Source organism: Otolemur garnettii, unplaced genomic scaffold (genome assembly GCF_000181295.1).
Source record: "Otolemur garnettii isolate 467f Iridium unplaced genomic scaffold, OtoGar3 scaffold00023, whole genome shotgun sequence".
NCBI lineage: Eukaryota > Metazoa > Chordata > Mammalia > Primates > Galagidae > Otolemur > Otolemur garnettii.
In genome coordinates, this window is record NW_003852418.1 from 14,879,359 (window position 1) to 14,898,319 (window position 18,961).

The 18,961-nt window shown below is 45.4% G+C and overlaps 1 protein-coding gene across 1 annotated transcript in view; it reads right to left on the reverse strand.

Annotated features, from left to right (window-relative positions):
• BCAS1 (breast carcinoma amplified sequence 1) overlaps positions 1-13,029 on the reverse strand; it is a 92,316-nt gene extending 79,287 nt beyond the window's left edge. Inside the window, exons 1-2 of the mRNA XM_023512022.1 lie at positions 12,958-13,029; positions 10,329-10,407 (exon numbers count right to left, since the gene is read on the reverse strand). Coding sequence (XP_023367790.1) covers positions 10,329-10,407; positions 12,958-13,029 — 151 coding nt within the window. The remainder of the gene's footprint in view (positions 1-10,328; positions 10,408-12,957) is intronic.
• Between the last annotated feature and the right edge of the window lie 5,932 nt (positions 13,030-18,961).

An 18,961-nucleotide genomic window follows, 5' to 3' on the forward strand; every position in this document is an offset into this window, starting at 1 on the left:
AAAAAAAAAAAAAAAAAATTATCCTCAGAAATACAAGAATCTGGGCCAGAGAAGTTTCAGGAATATTTATCATGTTTACAGTGCCAAGTATTCTCATCAAAACAAGCTGCTTTGTTAGAGTTCTAATTATATATTTAAACATATATGCACATGCACACACACATACACACATTGTTTATATTACAATAATCAAAACTTCTGAGAAAGGATCCCCTTATTGCTTTGCTTTTATTTTTTCACATGCTGAAACTAAAATTTTCACTTGCTACAGCTGCAAGAATGATGCTAACGTGTATCGGGGCTCCCTAGGTGCCAGCAATGGGGCCCATGTTGTAGGTAACAAGAGGCATTTCATTTAGCCATTCCAGAAAACCCACAAGGATCACACCCATTTCACAGGTTGGTAAACTGAGGCCCTGAGGAGTCAAGGTGCTTTTCTAACATTGTCCAGCTTGTAAAGTGGTGGATTCAGAATCTGAACCCCTGTTTGCTTGATTCTAAAGCTCAAATTCTCAACTACTTGTGCCAACAGAAGCAAGAACAGAAGACAGAGAAACAGAAGGGAAGGGAGATGAATGGCACAGACAGACAGTTCTCCAAAATGTACAGTAAGTGGAAAAAGCCATACTGTAGTATGTACAGTATGTTCCCACTTGATTTTTAAAAATCATACTGGGAGGTAGAGGAGAGGATTTATAAATATGCACCCTTGGAATACCTCTGGCCACAAGAAATTGCCAAGGATTTGCGTCTAAAGAAGGACATTTGGGGCAGGAGTCAGGAGCCGACAGAATTACGGTGGGGATTTTTCCTCCTGTTCTGTCTTATCATGTACGTTGTTCAGAACGTGTATTATGTATAAGCATCTCCCCCATCTCATGCCTTAAAAAATGTACAAATAATAGAAAGAAAAAAATAAAAAGAAAGATGGGCACCAGGTCCTCCCCCTGCCCCGCCGCCCAGGTGGGATTGGAGACAGACTGAAGGAACTTTTGATCCATTTCCCACCTTGCCTGGGGCTGGCCCACAGCTTTGCAGGCTCTGACTAGTGAGCTCAGCTCTGATTGGAGGGATTGAGAGGCCAGGGGGTCCTGCATGCAGGAGCCGGGCCAGGGGGACAGCCCTACAGTCCATAGCCTGAGCCTCTCTGACGGGCAGAGTTAGAAACTTGAGCTTTTTAAGTCACCTAGAGTTGATATATTTCTCAGAAGTCACTTTTCAAAAAGACAAATGAATTGACCACATGGCCAGCCTATTGGCTTACAACAAGATAGGCAGCTGCCCCCTCCGTGGAGATGTAGGTGAGCCCAGTGGCAAAACAAGCACAGGTGGAACTAGTCACGGGATCAGCACTTCACCGCCTTGAGCGGTGAAGACTCAGTGAGGAGGAGGATTTTTTTTTTTCTTTTTGGCCGGGGTTGCATTTGAACCTGCCACCTCTGGCATATGGGGCCGGCGCCTTACTCCTTTAAGCCACAAGCGTCGCCCAGGAGGATTGTTTTTTAAGCCATCTTTGTTGAGAGATGTGATGTATGGAAATAATAATAATAATAATGATAATAATAAAAAACTTTACAAAAACAGACAAACAAAAGAAGGCTGAGTGTGGCACCTCATACCTGTAATCTCAGCACTCTGGGAGGCCGAGGCAGGTAGATCGCTTGAGCTCAGGAGTTCCAGACCAGCCTGAGCAGGTGCAAGACCCCGTCTGTACTAAAACTAGAATAACTAGCTGGGCAATGTGACAGGTGCCTATAGTCCCAGCGACTTGGGAGGCTGAGGCAGGAGGATCTCTTGAGCCCAGAGTTAGAGATTGCTGTGAGCTGTGACTCCACCACACTGAATCCCAGGAAAACAGAGCAAGACTCTGTCTCAAAAAAATGAAACAAAACAAAACACCAACAATACCAGAGGTTGTCAACTAGGAGATCCGCTAATTGTTTGGCCCGTATTGTGTTTTGAATGTCTTAATTGGGAAATTTCATTTGAAAGTCCTGAAATCAAGCTGTCATTGAAATATCTTGTCATCAGCTCAGGCTTGGTTTCCCAGCAGTCCCTGGACCGCTCCGAACTCACTGGACCGGCTGAGTTTCTAGTTCCCTGCAACCTCTACTTCTCACAGAGCCACAAGTCAGTTACTCCAGGGGCTCCTCCCGTGACAATCTCCTGGAGGGACTGGGGGGGGCAGGTGGCTGGATCCCACCTCAGGGAGGGGTGGGCTGGGGCCACAGAATCTGTATTTAAAAGTTCCCAGGTGACAGACACAATGCTGCTGGGGACCAGTCTGAGAATCACTCTTACAAACCGCTGTTTTTATACTCACAAGAGGAGATAGCCTCTGCTTACATTTTCCAGTTCTTGTTACCAGAATTATTTGGGTTTTGACGTTTGCCTTGAACATGTCAGATTTTACCCACCAATACAATTAGTTGCTTTTATTGTTAAACTTCCAGAAATATGGAGGGTACCTTATGATTTCTTTGGTCTCACTGATTATTTTTATTTTTACTAAAGTGTTGATGAAGTTCTTCCTTGTGTGGTAAAAAGGGAAATGGAAAACAGCTAAAATGTCCACTTTGGGATTAGAATTGTAGGAGTGTTTATCCCATATCAAGATTTGGTTCATGTTGGGTGGGGTTCTCATATCTCCGAGAACTGAGATTTGAAATCAGACTGTATGCACTGTGAAACAAGAGGTCGTGCCCAGAGTATCACCCATGGTAGGGACAAAAGAAATAGTCCTAAGGGGACTTAGAATAGAAATGTTTTCATTTTTGGAAAATGTAAGTAAGGATTTTTCTTTTGCAGTTTTTGTCTGGGGCCGGGTTTGAACCCCCCACCTCCGGTATATGGGGCTGGCGCCTTCTAGTAAGTAATTTTCTGAATGTTTTCTAAGCAGTTTTTAATATTGGCCAAACATTAGAAGCTATTAAAAAAACTTATGCCCCAGTGAAAATTTTGGGGGAAAAAATAGAAAAAAAAATGAGTGCCTACGGTGAATGCTACTTTCTTTGCATTATTATTGCTTAATATTTTGATGCAGCAATCGTCTGATTTCTTTTCTGAATGTATTTATCTTCATTCATTCTTTACGGGGTTTTGTTTCTAGTCCTTATCTTAAACATTGTTATTGTTATTAAATTTTAAGCCTGTTTAATTGTTTGAAGGCAAAAAGTAGAAACCTAATAAACACATGTATACGTAAAAAAAAAAAAAGGCAATAACCTCCCCAAAAATGGGTGCCTAACATCAGCACAATGGCTGAGTGAATAATAGCACAGCCGTACCTCAAATCCACTGCAGCTGTTGAAATACAGTGAACTAAATATATCCCCATTGCATTAGAGAATTTTTCACACTTTGTTAAGTGATAAATGGGAGATTCAGAAACTTGTTAAAAATATAATCTCATTTTGACAAAATAAGCAATCACAGGTACAAAATAATGCTGTGAAGTTCTGGGTAGTAAAATGTCTGTATGGTCATCGTTAAAATAAGCTAAAGTAAAAATTAGATGAACAGAATCCCTGAGCAGACAAGACCAATTAACACATAAAGGACCTAAAACTTGCCTGATCAAACATAAGGGAAACTTATGAGCTATTTCTCGTAAATGCCTATATTAAAGAAAAACAGAACTTAAACTCAGCCAAACAAACAGCCAACAAATTTAAAATTATATAACAGAGACTTTCCAACAGGACAATGAGGTAACTGTCATCAAGCAAATAATTCCTTTCTTGTGTTTCCTTCTTTTTTGGAACAAGTGACTAGGAAAAAAAGGGAAGATATGAATTTCAAAAACTTCTTATCCAGGTGAACCAGAGACATTCTTCTCTTTCTGAAAAATGATGTGTCCTGGCAGATGAAGTGGGCCTTGGTCTCCGCCATCCATTAGCACTGAGTACAGAGCCATTTTTTTTTTTTTTAAAGAGGGGACTAATGTAATAAATTTGCTGGAAAGAAATTGAAGAAGGGCGGAAAATGAGGCCTGTTTTTCCCCCAAATTCTGTATATTCTGTTTTAGGCATAAATACACAGGTGGGAACATCTGGCCAGCTGATGAATCAGGGAAAGGGGAGCCTCCCAGCAGACTCTGCTTACAGTCCTGTCCTGACTCCTTACCCCCTTTATCCCATGCCAGCTGCTGTTTTCATAACTCCCCACAAGGTTCATATTGTTACTCCAATTTTACAGGTGAGTCTGAGAATGCAGATTTTTGCCAAGGTTATACAGCCAGTGAGTGGCAAAGCCAGGACCTGTGCCCAGGGCTGTTAGAAGCCAACGCTTGAGCCTGCATACACTATGGCTGTGTAACAAATTAACAAAAATTATCTTACAGTTCTAAAGGTTGGAAGCTCTAGGGGAGAGTCTACATCATTGGCTTTTCTGGGGCTGCCTGCATTTCTTGGCTTATAGCCTCTCCCTGTTTAAGACCAGCAGGGGCAGTCTCTCTCTCTGTCTGGGCCACTGTGGTTACCGCATACAGGAAACAGCCAGTACAGATTGAAAGTACCAGCTTGCAAGAGGTGAGGCTCCCCATCGGTGCAGGACAGTCCCAAGTAACCTCTGCTGTGGCCTTTCATTGAAATGCTGCTATACAACAGGTGTGGGGGGGCCCAGGTACAAGGACCATGTGCTTAAGGATCGCTGTGTGCTCTTTCCCCATGGGCTGGACTCCCACACTGATGCACCACAAATGTTCAAAGTCCAACACCTGCTACTAATCACCCTCTTATCTCACTAGAGCACTAAGTTGCTCCAGGTTTGTCTCCAGGCTGCAAACCATCTCCATGCCGACCAGGAGAGTATCGGTTCCCAGAGCCTCCCTCAGGAACCCGTGACTGTTCTGATAAGCATGGTGCTCAGTCTCCCACATCTCTCTCTCTCATCGGCTCCCATCGTCACACATTCCTTTCCAACTTTGACCTTCCTGCCTTCGTCTTTGAAAGATCTTTGGGTCCACCTGGATGATCCAGGATCATCTCCCCATCTCAAGATCCTTAGTCGGATATGAAAACTCCGTTTACTGTGGAAACTCACATGAAGTTCAGTCACAGGTTCTGGAGAGGAGCCTGCGACCACGGGAGGGGAGGAGGCACATGATTCCCTGTCTTGCAGGCTTTTAGCTGTTAATGCTCTTTGACTTCAAAAATAAATCAGAGGCATAAACAAGCTGCATCCTCTGGGGCTGCCCTCTCAAGGGTGATGTATTAGCCCAGAGGGCAGAAACTGGTTCTGGGGGGAGGAGGAACAAACGTGTTCTTTTTATGTACGAAGCCCAGATATAATATTGTGCACAGACACGCAGCCTGTCTGGCTATGGCGATTTCATAACCGGGATTCTCTTAGCTCCTGATGCACTGCCTCATAGCCCTGGAAGCCACCACTGAGGCCACCACTTCCCCACCTTCTTTCCTTGTCCCACCATCCATAGCCCTGTACCTCAGCTCTTCTTGAGCGAGAAGGCAACTCCAAGTCCCCCTGGACAGCAGAAGGGCCTTTTAAAACCATATTTGTTATACTGAAGGACAAAATGTTAATTAAATCCTAGCAGCATTCATGCTTTCATAGCGCTTGGTTTTCTGCTAATGCTGGCCAGATATCTCTTTAGGGGAGGCATACAGGGGTCTTTTTCAAAAAACACACTCGAAAACAACTCTGTTCCCTAAAAGCCTTTCAGGTATTTACCTCCCAGAATCTCTAGGCTCAGCCTTTATCTTCTCTTTTTAGCTTTTGGGAGAAAAAGGTAAGAGCAGCAGCTGTCATCCGGCCACCTTACAGGTTGGAAAGTGATTGCTGAATATTCATAGGGGTGGCGGCATCTCGGTGGTAAAGTCTTACTAACTGGAACAGGGTGTTCTTTTTCTAGGATGATTAATTGGGTCTGGCCTGGAGGTGGTGTGTGGGACTGGGACGTTCTGTTCCTTCCAACTGCCTGCTCTCTGAGCCATCTGAGATTCTGTTTCTCCCCTGCAATTCACCAGAGTTTGCCTGTGATCGGAGCACACAGGGATCCGCGCATTCAACAGGAGGGGCATTGTGTTCAACTGGGTGGTCCACCTCCAAGATGGTTTCCGTGAGATGCGATAAATTCTCATGTCACACATGATGGGGGGAGGTCAGTGTCTCCAGCGGTCTCCTTCTCCTGGGGCAGGAGCCCTGGGACAGTCTGACAGACCAGCTAAGAGATACCGTGTCCTCAGGAAACACCTCCCCACCACGTCACTTTTCTCCAGGCACCTCCCTCCGGCCATAAATTCCAAGGAAACAACAGAACTGGGTGAGCAGAAACACCCCTCTAAAATAGCAAATGAGTTTTTTCCACCAACAGCATTTTTTATGGAATTTAATTTTTTCTGCCTTGAGTAGAGGAGTTGTGTTTGACCATGTTGATTTTTGAAAACATTAAAAACTTAAAAAACAACTGGACAGCATTTTGAAAATCAGATTTCTCTGATTGAAATCTAATTTACCTACAATAAAATGCACTGATTCTAATAGCACGATCTCATGCGTTTTGACAAACGTAACCATCACCATAATCATCAGGATGAAAGAAACCCCCCCCATTGTCCCCCCAAACTCCCTGGCGCTTCTTTGCAGTGAATCTCCTCCTATCATCCCCCGCCTCTGGCAACCACTAATCTATTTTCTGTCACTGAATTTTTCCCCTTTCTAGAATTTCATGTAAATGGCTGTTGCCTTTCCTGTCTGGCTTCCTTTTCTTAGTCTAAGGATTTTGAGGTCTCCACGCCCCTGCACGTTGTTCTAGTTCATCCTTATTTACTGCTGAGGCATCTACCATCTACCATCTGCCACGGTCCTAACATGTTTTGCCAAATGGATACATTGAAATTTAACTGTCTGGCTCGGGGCCTGTGGCTCAAGCGGCTAAGGCGCCAGCCACATACACCTAAGGTGGTGGGTTCGAATCCAGCCCGGGCCCACCAAACAACAATGATGGCTGCAACCAAAAAATGGCCAGGCGTTGTGGGGGGCGCCTGTGGTCCCAGCTACTTGGGAGGCTGAGGCAGGAGACTCGCTTGAGCCCAGGAGTTGGAGGTTGCTGTGAGCTGTGATGCCACGATACTCTACCCAGGGGGATAGCTTGAGGCTCTGTCTCAAAAATAAAAAAAAGAAATTTTACTGCCAATGTGTTGCTAACAGGTGAGACCGTTAGGGGATAGCTATTAAGTCATGAGGGCAAATCGCTCCTGGATGGAATTATGAACTTTATTAAAAGGCTTGAGGGAACAACTTAGTTCCTTTTTTGCCCTTCTGCCACCGTGAGGACATAACATCCTCCCTTCCAATGAATACAGCAACCAGGTACCATCTTGAAAGTAGAGAATGGGGCCCTCACCACACTCTGAACCTTCCAGGGCCTTGGTCTTGGACCTCCCAGCCTCTGGAACCATAAGAAATAAATTTCTATGGTTTATAAATGACCCAGTGTGTGGTATTTAGTTACAGCAGCACAAATGGACTCAGAACCCCCATGTGGCTGTACCCCAATTGGATCAACCATTCTTCTGCTGATGGACATTTTGCTGTGCATGTGGGATGTGGGCATATGGGAAATCTCTGTACCTTTCTCTCGATTTGGCTGTGAATCTGAAATGTTCCCTTAAGAAAGTCATTTTTAAAAAGAGGATGATGATGATAATACTCCTAATCAGATGATGGCAAAGACGCACAGGCATTTCTGCAGGGCGTGTTACAGCCTCACCACCTACTTAAAGAGCTGCTATATTACACTGAGCTGCAGTTCAAGCTGGTGTCAACCTTACTACATGAGGGAGCATCGTCTGAAACTTTTTAAGAACCAACACGTATCGTTTCCAAGTGATATAAATGTCTGATTCTCATTTCACAGCCTGTGTATCCCCGTGGCCAGCTTCCACACCATTTTCATCCAGGGCTAGAAACACAGTCCACTGTGTGCACATCAAAGTGTTAAAGTTTGACTCAGGATTTAAAGGCAAGAAGAGATGTAGGATATTATTTTGTCCAGCGGTTGGCAATCCCATCTGTGGATCAGAACCTTCTAGAAAGCTTGCAACCATTCATGTTCTCAGGCTCCTATCTTTGGGTATTCTGAATAGCAGCTATGGGATGGGACCAGGACATGCAAAGTTATTTTATTTTATTTTATTATTATTTTTGACACAGAGTCTTACTCTGTCGCCCTGGTAGAATGCTATGGCATCATTGTAGCTCACAGCAAACTCAAATTCTTGGGCTCAAGCAATCCTCTTGCCTCAGCCTCCCCAGTAGCTGGCACTACAGGCACCCACCACAATGCCCAGCTAATGTTTCTATTTTGAGTACAGATGGGGTCTCACTTTGCTCAGGCTGGTCTCAAACTCCCAGGCTCAAGGGATCCTCCTGCTTTGGCCTCCCAGAGTGTTAGGATTACAAATGTGAGCTACTGTGCCAGGCCCAAAGTGCAAATTTTTAATAAGTTCCCCAGGAAATCCTAAAACCTCTGAAACCAATGACATGAATCATCTTCTCATTGTTCAGGAAAGGAAACTGAGATCCAGAATGTTACTTGTAAATAACAAAAATCACAACTATAGTATAATAGTGATGGGTAATAAATAGAGAAGACTCACGTGCAGGGTGCTTTGAGATGACAGTTTACTACAGCTGATATCTATTTTTTTTTTTGAGACAGAGCCTCAAGCTATCACCCTGGGTAGTGAGTGCTGTTGCATCACAGCTCACAGCAACTTCCAACTCTCCAAGTCCTGGGCTCAAGTGAGTCTCCTGCCTCAGCCTCCCAAGTAGCTGGGACTACAGGCGCCTGCCACAAGGATTGGCTTTTTTTGGTTGCAGCCGTCATTGTTGTTTGGTGGGCCTGGGCTGGATTTGAACCTGTCACCTTAGGTGTATGTGGCTGGTGCCTTAGCCACTTGAGCCACGGGTGCTGAGCCTGCTGGTATCTATGTTAAAGGTCCTTTTATTACTCTCACTGTCCAGATGAGGAGCCTGAGGTTCAGGGAGGTTAAGTAACTTGTTCAAGGTCACACAGCTAGCAGATGGCAAAGCTAACAGTCTGATCGTAGAGTTCTTATTCTGAACCATTGGGCCATACTAATTTTTTTTTTTTTTTGATGTACAGTCTCACTTTGTTGCCCTCTGTAGAGTCCTGTAGTGTCATAGCTCAGAGCAGCCTCTAATTCTTGGGCTCAAGCGATCCTCTTGCCTCAGTTTTTCATTTCTAGTACAGACAGGGTCTCACTCTTGCTCACGCTGGTCTCGAACTGCTGAGTTCAAGCAATCCACCCACCTCAGCCTCCCAGAGTGCTGAGATTACAGCTGTGAGCCACTGCACCTGGCCTATGTTACCTTTTAAGATATCATTTGTTTCTTCTTCACATACTAGGACCTGATCGCTTTTGAGGCTTAGACTCGAAAATAATGTCAAATAAATTCATATATTGCTGAGTTTTAAAAGCTGCCTTCATCTAGGCAATATTCTGTTGTCTTCCATAATAACCAGTTTCTAAGGAATTCCTAAATATTCGGTCCTGTGTTAAATGCTTCCTGGAATGCGTTCAGCAATTCTGCAATTCTTCTCCCCACTTTAGAGATCAGAAAACTGACTGGGAGCCCGTGGCTCAGTGGTAGAGATCAGAAAACTAAAGCTTGGGAAGTCAAACGCCTTGTTCCACATCACACGGCCTCCAAACTGGAGGGCAGGGATTTTAACCCAGGTCTGACTCCAGCAGCCAAGCTGTCTGAGTTTCCCACTTCCTTGCTTTTGTCTTATCTGCTGTAAATCCTCGGGCTCTCCTGAGAATACTCAGAAGAGACAAGTCATTGTTATGGATTCCGTTGGGTCCCCGCTAAAGATGTGGATGTTTTAATGCCCTGTGAATATAGCCGTATTTGGAAATAGGGTCTTTGCAGATGATCACATTAAGATGAGGTCATTGGCACAGGCTCTAATCCAGTGGGACTTTTGTCTTACAGAAAGGGGGAGTGTAGACACAGAGACAGGGGTGCCATAGAGGCGAGACGAGGTGAAGACCCAGGGAGAAGATGCCATCCACCTCTGCGGGGCCAATTCTCCCACAGAGCCCTCCAAAGGAACCAGCTCTGTCTACACCTTAATTTTGGACTTCTGGCCTTTGGCACCATGAGACAATAAATTGGTGCCTTTAAGCCACCCAGGGTGTGATACTTTGATCAGACAGCCCCGAGAATTAATAACAAGGATTCTCAAAGTGAAAACTCTTTCACTTGGTTTTGCTGTGAACATCGGTGGACCCTCCCCCACCACAGAAGGACAGGGCTCGCCCCAGCATGGCACTGACCTTCATCGAAGTGTTGGACGGTGTGGGTTGACACCACCACCGTGACCCCATTTGGAGCGCACTGACTGTCCTCTGCCACCTGGAACAGAATACATGGCTCTGTGAGTCAGGCCTTTCAGGAAAATTAGACCAACTCGAGGAAGCAACTCAAGGCTACAAGGGTGCCTCCCCAAACTCAAACTTAAAGACTGTTTCTAGAACCTACCCAGCTTTCTATTAGCCCTCAGAAAAATGAAATAACCCACTCCAAGGGCTGGACTCCTGTTGTCATGAAAACCCTCCAGTGTTTGTGCTATAGCTCAGATGGCCCCACACCCACCTGCAGGCCCTGAGTCAGGGGCGGTACAAGGATTTCACAGGAGGATTCTGAAACCTGTGATGTTAGCCTCACCCCACTCTCTCGCACACACACAGACAAATCATCACCAGATCTTTAGTCAACACAATGGTCGAATACAGGAAGTTCCTTGTTGGTTTTTCTGTCCCACACCCCAACCTGCATCTTCATTGCTGCAATCTCTCTTAATAACTTTCAGGCCCCTGCCCTGATATCTTTCCCCTCCTGTTATTTATTACCAGCATATTAAAAGATTACAGAGAGAGACATGTACACACACTCCTATGGAAAGAAAAATAGTTGCAAAAAAGAATATGTTATAGAACGTCACTTTTACAATAAGATAATATAAATTATACCATATTACTTAAATCTTGATTATAGGCTAAGTACTTTGCATATTGTATTTTATAGGTTAACGAGAGAGAAATAAAACCAGAGGACTAAATATCAACTCCTAAAGGTGGGAAAGTTCTAGGGGAATAGAGAAGATTTCTCTTCTTTGCGCTTTTGTAATGGTTTGAATTGTTTCCAATAAATCTGTGTTTTTGAATTTAGCATTCAGTCTACCAAGAAATCACGAGATCCCCACGTCAAACCGTTTGGTCTAGATATTATAGCCAAACCATTTGGCAGCCCCAGGTCTATACTTGGCATGCAAATTTGATTTATTTGGTCAACAGAGTGTTTTAAGTGTTTTGGAATCAGTTGTTAATCATTAAAAATCAGGAGGTTTCACTAAGGCTGCTTTCTAACTCCTAAGGAAAAGTCCTCCTTTCCGTGGCTGAGGCCAGCACTGTTCTGTTCTGGCTTGGGCCCCGCCCTCCCTCTTCACTCCCCCCTGCTGAGCTCATTTTTGTTACTGATTTGGCTCCGGGAAGCCTGAAGTTCCCAGATTTAGCTGGACTTGAAATCATTTGTGGGGCTTGAGACTAAGAGCGGCCCATACCCACTGACTGTCATTTTAATTGGTCTCAGGTGAGGCAAGGCAGCAAGGGTTTTAAAAGTGGGCTGCGTAATTCTAATACTCATTTCAAGACTGAGACCCACTTGAAAGGGGGATTTGAGTTTTCCGGCCGTTTCATCAAATCCAAACTATTCTGAGCTGGAATTTCTTCTGCGATGCAATCAATATTCAGTCATAGGTATTATTTTCCTGCTACGGGGGGTTCCTACATTTAGTGAGGCTCCAAATCTTTTTTCCTTTTTGTTTTCAGACAGGCTCACTCTCTTACCCAGGTGTCATAACTCACAGCAATCATAACCTCTTGGGCTCAAGCGATCCTCTTGCCTCAGCCTCCCAAGTAGTTGGGATTACAGGCACCCACCACAATGCCCAGCTAATTTTTCTGTTTTTAGTAGAGATGGGGTCTCTCTTTGCTGAGGCTGGTTTTGAGCTCCTGAGCCCAGATGGTCTGCTTGCCTTGGCCTCCCAGAGTGCTAGGATTGCAGGAGTGAGCCCTGGCACCCGGCCAAGGCTCCTAATCTTAAACTGAATTGATATAAAACACACTGGTGGTGGAAATCTAGGCTTTCTGCTCCCTGGTTATAGATGATCTATGGAGAATGTTTAATTTTCTTGGTCTCAGCCCTTGAGAGAAAGGTTCTGAAAGAGGGTTCTGAATTGAGTGGGTCTTCACACGTCTCCGCAGCTGAGGAACCTTGAAAACACTGAATCTTGTTCTCACACCCACAGTCGGTTTCTGATTTAATTTGTCTGGTATGCAACTCAGGAATCACAAGTTGTCAAAGTTTCCCAAGTAATTCTAATGTGCAGCTGACACTGTGAACCACTGATCTAGACCTGGGTTTCTCATCCTCAGCACTGGGGCCAGATCATTCCTTGGAGTGTGTTGGGGGGCTGCCCTGTGCATTGAGGGGCATCTGGCAGCATCCCTGGCCTCTACCCACCACACACTAGTAACCCCCCTCAGAGCTGTGACAATCAAAAATAGCTCCAAATGTTGTCAACTATCCCTGGTGGGTTGGGAGGGGTGTTGGGGCAAGAATAACCCACAGTTGGGACCTGCTGGGCTCAACCTACTTGGGAGCAGGCACCAAATGGTTTCAACAGGCTCCCACTTCGTCCAGTTCCCCCTTTGGTCAGTCTTAGGAGGGCTCAGAACCTGCATTTTTATCAAGATCTTGATGGAGGCTAGAAGTTCAAATACAACCGAACCATCCATCATTAATCATCTCTATGTGGTGGGCTCCGGCTGGGCAGTTTATCCTTCCATGGTCTCTAACGCCTCCGACTAGTGGCCCATGTCCCTGTGACTGTCACCGTGCTACCTTGTAAGTCTCTCCTTCTGCTTCATTCTCTGGGTCTTCTTCTCTCTGTAGAACACTCATCTGGTTACCCATGGCTCCTGCAACCGAGAGGAAAAAAGAAAGGAAGAGAGAAACAAATCAAACCCCAAAGTCTCACGTGGGAAGGTGAGGGGCAGAACCCTGACCCGTTCCCCTCCGGGTGTGTGTCACAAGCGGAAGTCAGAACAAAGTGCTTGTATTTGTTCTGAGCAACGGAGAGGAGATTGTGGATTCATACGTAATATATCCAACCGAGTTAACGTCAAATGCGGCTGCAATTTTCAATTGCATTTCATCGCCACGAGGGAACTATTTATCACCCGCAAAAGTGCGTTTGGTGTAGATCACACTTTTCCCCTCCTAGCTAGAGTCACAGATACCATATGAAGGAGGCTTTAGAATGAGGGTGATTGAAATAATACCTCTAATTGTTAGCTTTCCCCTGTTAACTCCCTGTAAAACCCTCTCACAGTACTTAGCACTGTTTTAGTATATACGTCTTGGCTATATTTTTATTCATTCATTTAATAAGTATGTCCATGTGCCCCTTAAGGACAGGGATACACACTAAGAAGCATTGTTAGGTGATTTCGTCACTGTGTGCACATCGTCGTGTACCAACAAACTGAGCTGGCGCAGGCTCGCTGTAGACACAGGCTGGATGGGACGGCCCGTTACTCCTAGGTTACGATACTGTTCAGCACATCACTAGTCTTTGTGTATCTAAATATATCTAAACATAACAAAGATACATTAAAAACACAGCATTATAATCTTACGGGACTGCTGTCTGTACATTCTATGTTGTGGACCAAAAGGGGCGTTTGTAGCATATGACTCTGTATCTAATGCCATAGCAAGCACGAGGGGCACAGCTCTGAATTAAACGGATGAGGCCCTCTGACTCCCTGGGCTGAAATCTCAGCAGACAAGAAACAAATGGGCAATGAATACGCCAACGAGCCATTTCCCTTAGTTGCAGACAGCATGGCACCGTGGTTATGGGTGTGCAGTCCAGAGCAAGAGTGCTGGGCTTGAACCCACCCGCTTCCCCTCACAGCTGTGTGTCCTGAGGGCAGTAAGTTAGCCTCTCTGTGCCTCATAAGACTACTACAAGGACTCAAGAGTTACTGCTTATAATATGGTTAAAATAACATCTGGCTCACGATAAGCAAAACACATGTGCTCATTACACAAAACCACATATGGTTCTATGGTCTGAATAGAAATAGATTAATAATATTAACACGAGGTCGGGGCAACGTAGGAGAAGGCCGGGGATGACTGTGCTGGGTAGGATGGTCTTGGAATAACCATTTACATCATTCCAAAGTTGGGGGACACAATGGAATATTTATTTATTTATTTAAGACAGAGTCTCACTGTGTCACCCTCAGTAGAGTGCTATGGCATCACAGCTCACAGCAACTTCAAATTCTTGGGCTGAAGTGATTCTCTTACCTCAGCCTCCCAAGTAGCTGGACTATCCGCCCCCGCCACAACACCTGACTATTTGTTGTTGTTTTAGTTGTCATTGTTGTTTAGCAGGCCTGGGCCGGATTTGAACCTGCCAGCCCTGGTGTATGTGGCCGATGCCCTAACCACTGAGCTATAGGCAGTGAGCCCACAATGGAATATTTAATTTATGTCTTTCTTCCCCAATGAATTGTAAGGACCACGTGGTCAGGGCAGTGCCTGCTTTAACCCAGATTTGTATCTCCTATTCTTAATAGTACGTTTGCGTTTATTAGGAGTTTAATTATTATTTGTTAGTTGAACGGAGGGAATAACCATCGATCATCATGGCTCGCGTGACCTAGGGACATGTAACGTCACTGAATGTCTCACGAGTCTTGTTACAGTAATAAAGAAAACAGTAAATAATTATTTAGCACATGCTCGGTTTTGTAAGCAGGGCCACCTCATACAAGGGGTACGGACCCTGCAGCGCCCCTGTGGAACAGAGGTGTTGTGAGTTCATTCTCAATCTGAGACGCTGAAGCCCAGAGGTTCACTTACTTTCTGGGGATCCCCCAGTTAATGAGGGGAGAGGCAAGACTCACACACAGGCTGCCTGTGCTCCTACCAACCACCAGAACGTTCTGCATATGATTAACTCCCCCGGAAAGGGGGGCACTGAGCCTCCAAACTCTCAGAAGGACACACGTCTAGAAAGAGGCTGAGCGAGTGTGTCTGATTTCCAGCCCCCGGAAAGACGAGCCAGCCTGCGATCTAAGTTCCTTTTCCACACACACAATTCCAGTTGTAGCCTGTCCCCCAAGACCTGGCTCACGGGCTGCTGTGGTTTTCAGAATGAGAATTAGGACTTTCGATTTCTGGCTGAAAGGAGGCAATGTGTCGCCAAGGTCTCTTGGGGGCTTCTTGCCCTCGTCTGAGTGTTTACTCCCTGGTGATAGATGCATTGAGCAATAGGAAATTCGGCCAAAAAAGGGGTCATGGACCCCACCACCTGCTCTCTTGCAGGAATTTGACACCTCACCAAATTTGGGGATTGTCTCCGTTTTCTAATCACACCATGAAATAAAGCTGAACAAATGCAAAAACATACAGGACACTTGTCCTTTTGTACTATTTTCTATTTATAAAATCCACAACGCACACACTTACAACAGACCGTCACTTCTTTCTGTAAATGGGACATTATGAATCCAACATCGAATCCGCGAGACCAGGGCTGGCAAACAACAGCTGTGGGTAAAGCCAGCCGGCTGCCTGTTTTAGTAGTCAGCAAGCCAGAGACAAGTTTCACATTTATAAATGGTTCAAAAAGGAATCAGAAGAAGAATCATAGATGGCGACACACGAAAATTATATGAGAGACAAATTTCGGCATCCATAAATAAAGTTTAATTGGCAGATAGCCACCCCTTTTATTTATATGCTGTCTACACTCACTGTCATGCTCTCATGGCAGAGTTGAGTGGTTGCAACAGAAAGCCTATGCCTGAAAAGCCTGGAACATTTACAATGCGGCCTTTACAGAAATTTTAACAGAATTTGAACCTACTGTGGATAAAAACAATGACAACTCTTACAACCAGAGGGACGATGAAGTAATAACATTAACAACATCTGAGGAGTGCTTACCACGTGTTCAGAAACAGTTCTTGGAGCTTTATTTGTAGTAAAACTAATTTACTGCATGTAGCGAATCAACAAGGTGGTGGTGGGATTATTCCCATTCTGCTGGTGCAGAAACTGAGGCATGCAGGTGAAATGTGTTGGCGAGGGTTACAACAAACACATGTTATGTATAACACGTGTTACATACGAACACATGTGTGACACAGATGCTCAGGTCTTCAGCTAAATTTGGCTTTTAACAAGTTTAAACATTATTATTACAAATTTTTAAAGCTCCTATGTAACTGAACTAAAATCCAATAGCAATTGGGTGTTACTTTCAATAACCATTTGAGATTATGAAATACTTTGAAGCTGGAAGATGTGGGACCTCCAGGCAGAGATGAGGGTTTTTTTTTAATCCCACAGCTGGGGTAACATTATGCTCATCATTGCCCGTTTTAGGTAACCTCTTAGCATCTTCAAGGTCAAGGGGAATGAAAGAGGAAAAATCCGGTGACATGTCTTTTGCAGCAATTACCTGGATTCAGATAATGTCACTTTCCACCAGCAGTTGTAACACAGGTGTTGTGAAATTGCTCCTGCCTATCAACTTTTTTCAAAGCTATATTTACATGGGACAAAAGCAAAAGGTTACTGCCACCTACTGGCCAGTAGTGATGAGAGCAGAAATGAATTCAGTCTGCCTACAGGGCCTGTTTCCAATGACTGGAGGGTCAAAGGGAGCATTTCGATGTTTAGCAATTAAACCTTCTGTTAACCATTGGCAAGAGGATGGAAGTCCTTTAATGCCAATAGGCCCTGAAACATTGAATCCATTGGAAAAGGTAACCACATCTGACACTCTTGGAGAGCTAGCTGAGTGCGGGACAGCTCTGAATTTCCAGGTAGAGGCCCGTGGAGTGCACAGGAGGGGTGTGGAGTGTAGACCAGCGGCTGGTGCATGGCTCTTGAGGAGGAGATCAGCTATCATAAGTGGCAAGCAAAATGGGACACACTTCAGCAAAACTAAAGTTTCCTGTAGTGTCCCCAGCCCGCTGGGCGTTGCTCCAATGCTTCCCTGAGTCAATGTATCACGTTTTCATCAGAATCTCATGAGCAGGTGTTTCTACTGTCTCCATTTAACAGATGTGGAAACTGAGCCCAGGGGCTAAAGTTCCTTACCTAAGGTCATGTTTAGGACTGAAATGTGTACCCCAAAAGATCAAAGAAGCCCTGCCCCTCTGTGTGACTGCTTTAGGAGACAGGGCCCCTCAGAAGTCAGTGAAGGCCACTTGAAGTCGTGAGATGGGCCCTGATCCTATGGGATTAGTGTCCTTCAAATGAGAGACAGCAAGGAGCTCGCTCTGTCATCGCCCTCTGAGGACACGGGCAGGAGGCTGCTGGGATGGGGACTAACACGGGAAATCAACGGCCAGAACCTCAATCTTGGACTTCCAGCCTCCAGAACCATGAGAAAACAAATGTCTGTTGTTTAAGCCACCCAGTCTGTGGTACTTTGTCCTTGCAGCCCATGCTGACTGGTACAGGTCATCTGCTAGGACGTGGGAGAATCATTCACCCCTTGCAAGCCTGGGTCCAGAGCTCAGACGCTCCAATTTCTACTTTCTTATTTGCTACTATTTCTTCTGGCACATAAATGATGCTATAATTTCACGAATTATTTGTACATATTCCAATAGAACATGGCATATAAAATATTTATTACATATTTATTTTTGCAGTAAGAAATTAAAATTATAACTCGGCAATAAGAAGTTAAAATTGTAACTGAGCAAGGAATATGTATGGTGTGGTCCAAAGTGAAGGTTGCACAGTGGAATGGTCGGTGATCACCCCTGTAGGGATTTAGCACAAGGGCTTAGCAGTAGTCAGGCCAGTCAATGTGAGTTATTGCTAAAGTTACTTCTCTCACTCATGCTATAATCCCATTAGCCCTCTGATCCTACCCATGAGTGAATTGCCCACCTGGAAGCTGCCTTCCATCCCTTGTCTTTTATGCCAGTGGCTGATGGTCAGCGTTGCCTTGTCGAGGTTACCAATTAACAGTAAACCCTCCCGCAATACAGGCCAAACACCATCGCCATACAACCTACGGTGGAGAAAGGGGACTTCTGAAACTTCATTGCCAGCAGGCAGTTAAAGGACTATTGCATGGAGCAGGTGGAACAGTGACAGAATTAGTCACCGAGTAAACAAGAAACACCTTCGATCAACCCGAGGGAATGTAGGCAAACCACAGGCCCCCTTCACTGCCCAGCCCGGGGCCACGCCCACAGGGCCAGGCTGGCACACCCAGCAGAACCAGCCTTCTGCTCCCAACCCAAATGGCAATGGTGGTACACAAAAGAATAAAGAGAACAGACTTGCTCTGCCTGGCCCCACAGCCCTGCATCCCCTGTGTGCCGTGCCACAGGGCCAGCAGCACGCAGCCACTGTCAGGGCCACTAGGCACAGTGGTGCAGGTCGCTGCCTGCACAAGGGGGAAACAGAGGACTGAAATCCAGCCTTCTCTGCACTGCCAAGCCCTGAGTGCTCGGCACGGGACTCTGGGGGTCCAGGGAAGGGGTGCCTCTATCAGAATCTGCCCTGATGCTTTAGGAATGCTTGGTAATTGATGTGCTGTTATTGGAGCACTCAGCCATGTTTGCATAAGTGGTCGATGATCCTAGAAAGCTTTCAGCTCACTGTCACCCTCTCAGTACTACACCAAACACGTGTACGCTAATCCTGATGGCAGGGGACGTAATGGAAGGCAGGGCCAGGATGAGCTTAGCAGGGCATGGAATGCAAGGAGGCTTGCTCCCAGGGTTGGGCTGGTGCAGAATTGGCACATTTATCCCCGTAGGTGTTCAGCTGCTCTGCCCGTCCCCTGGCCCTG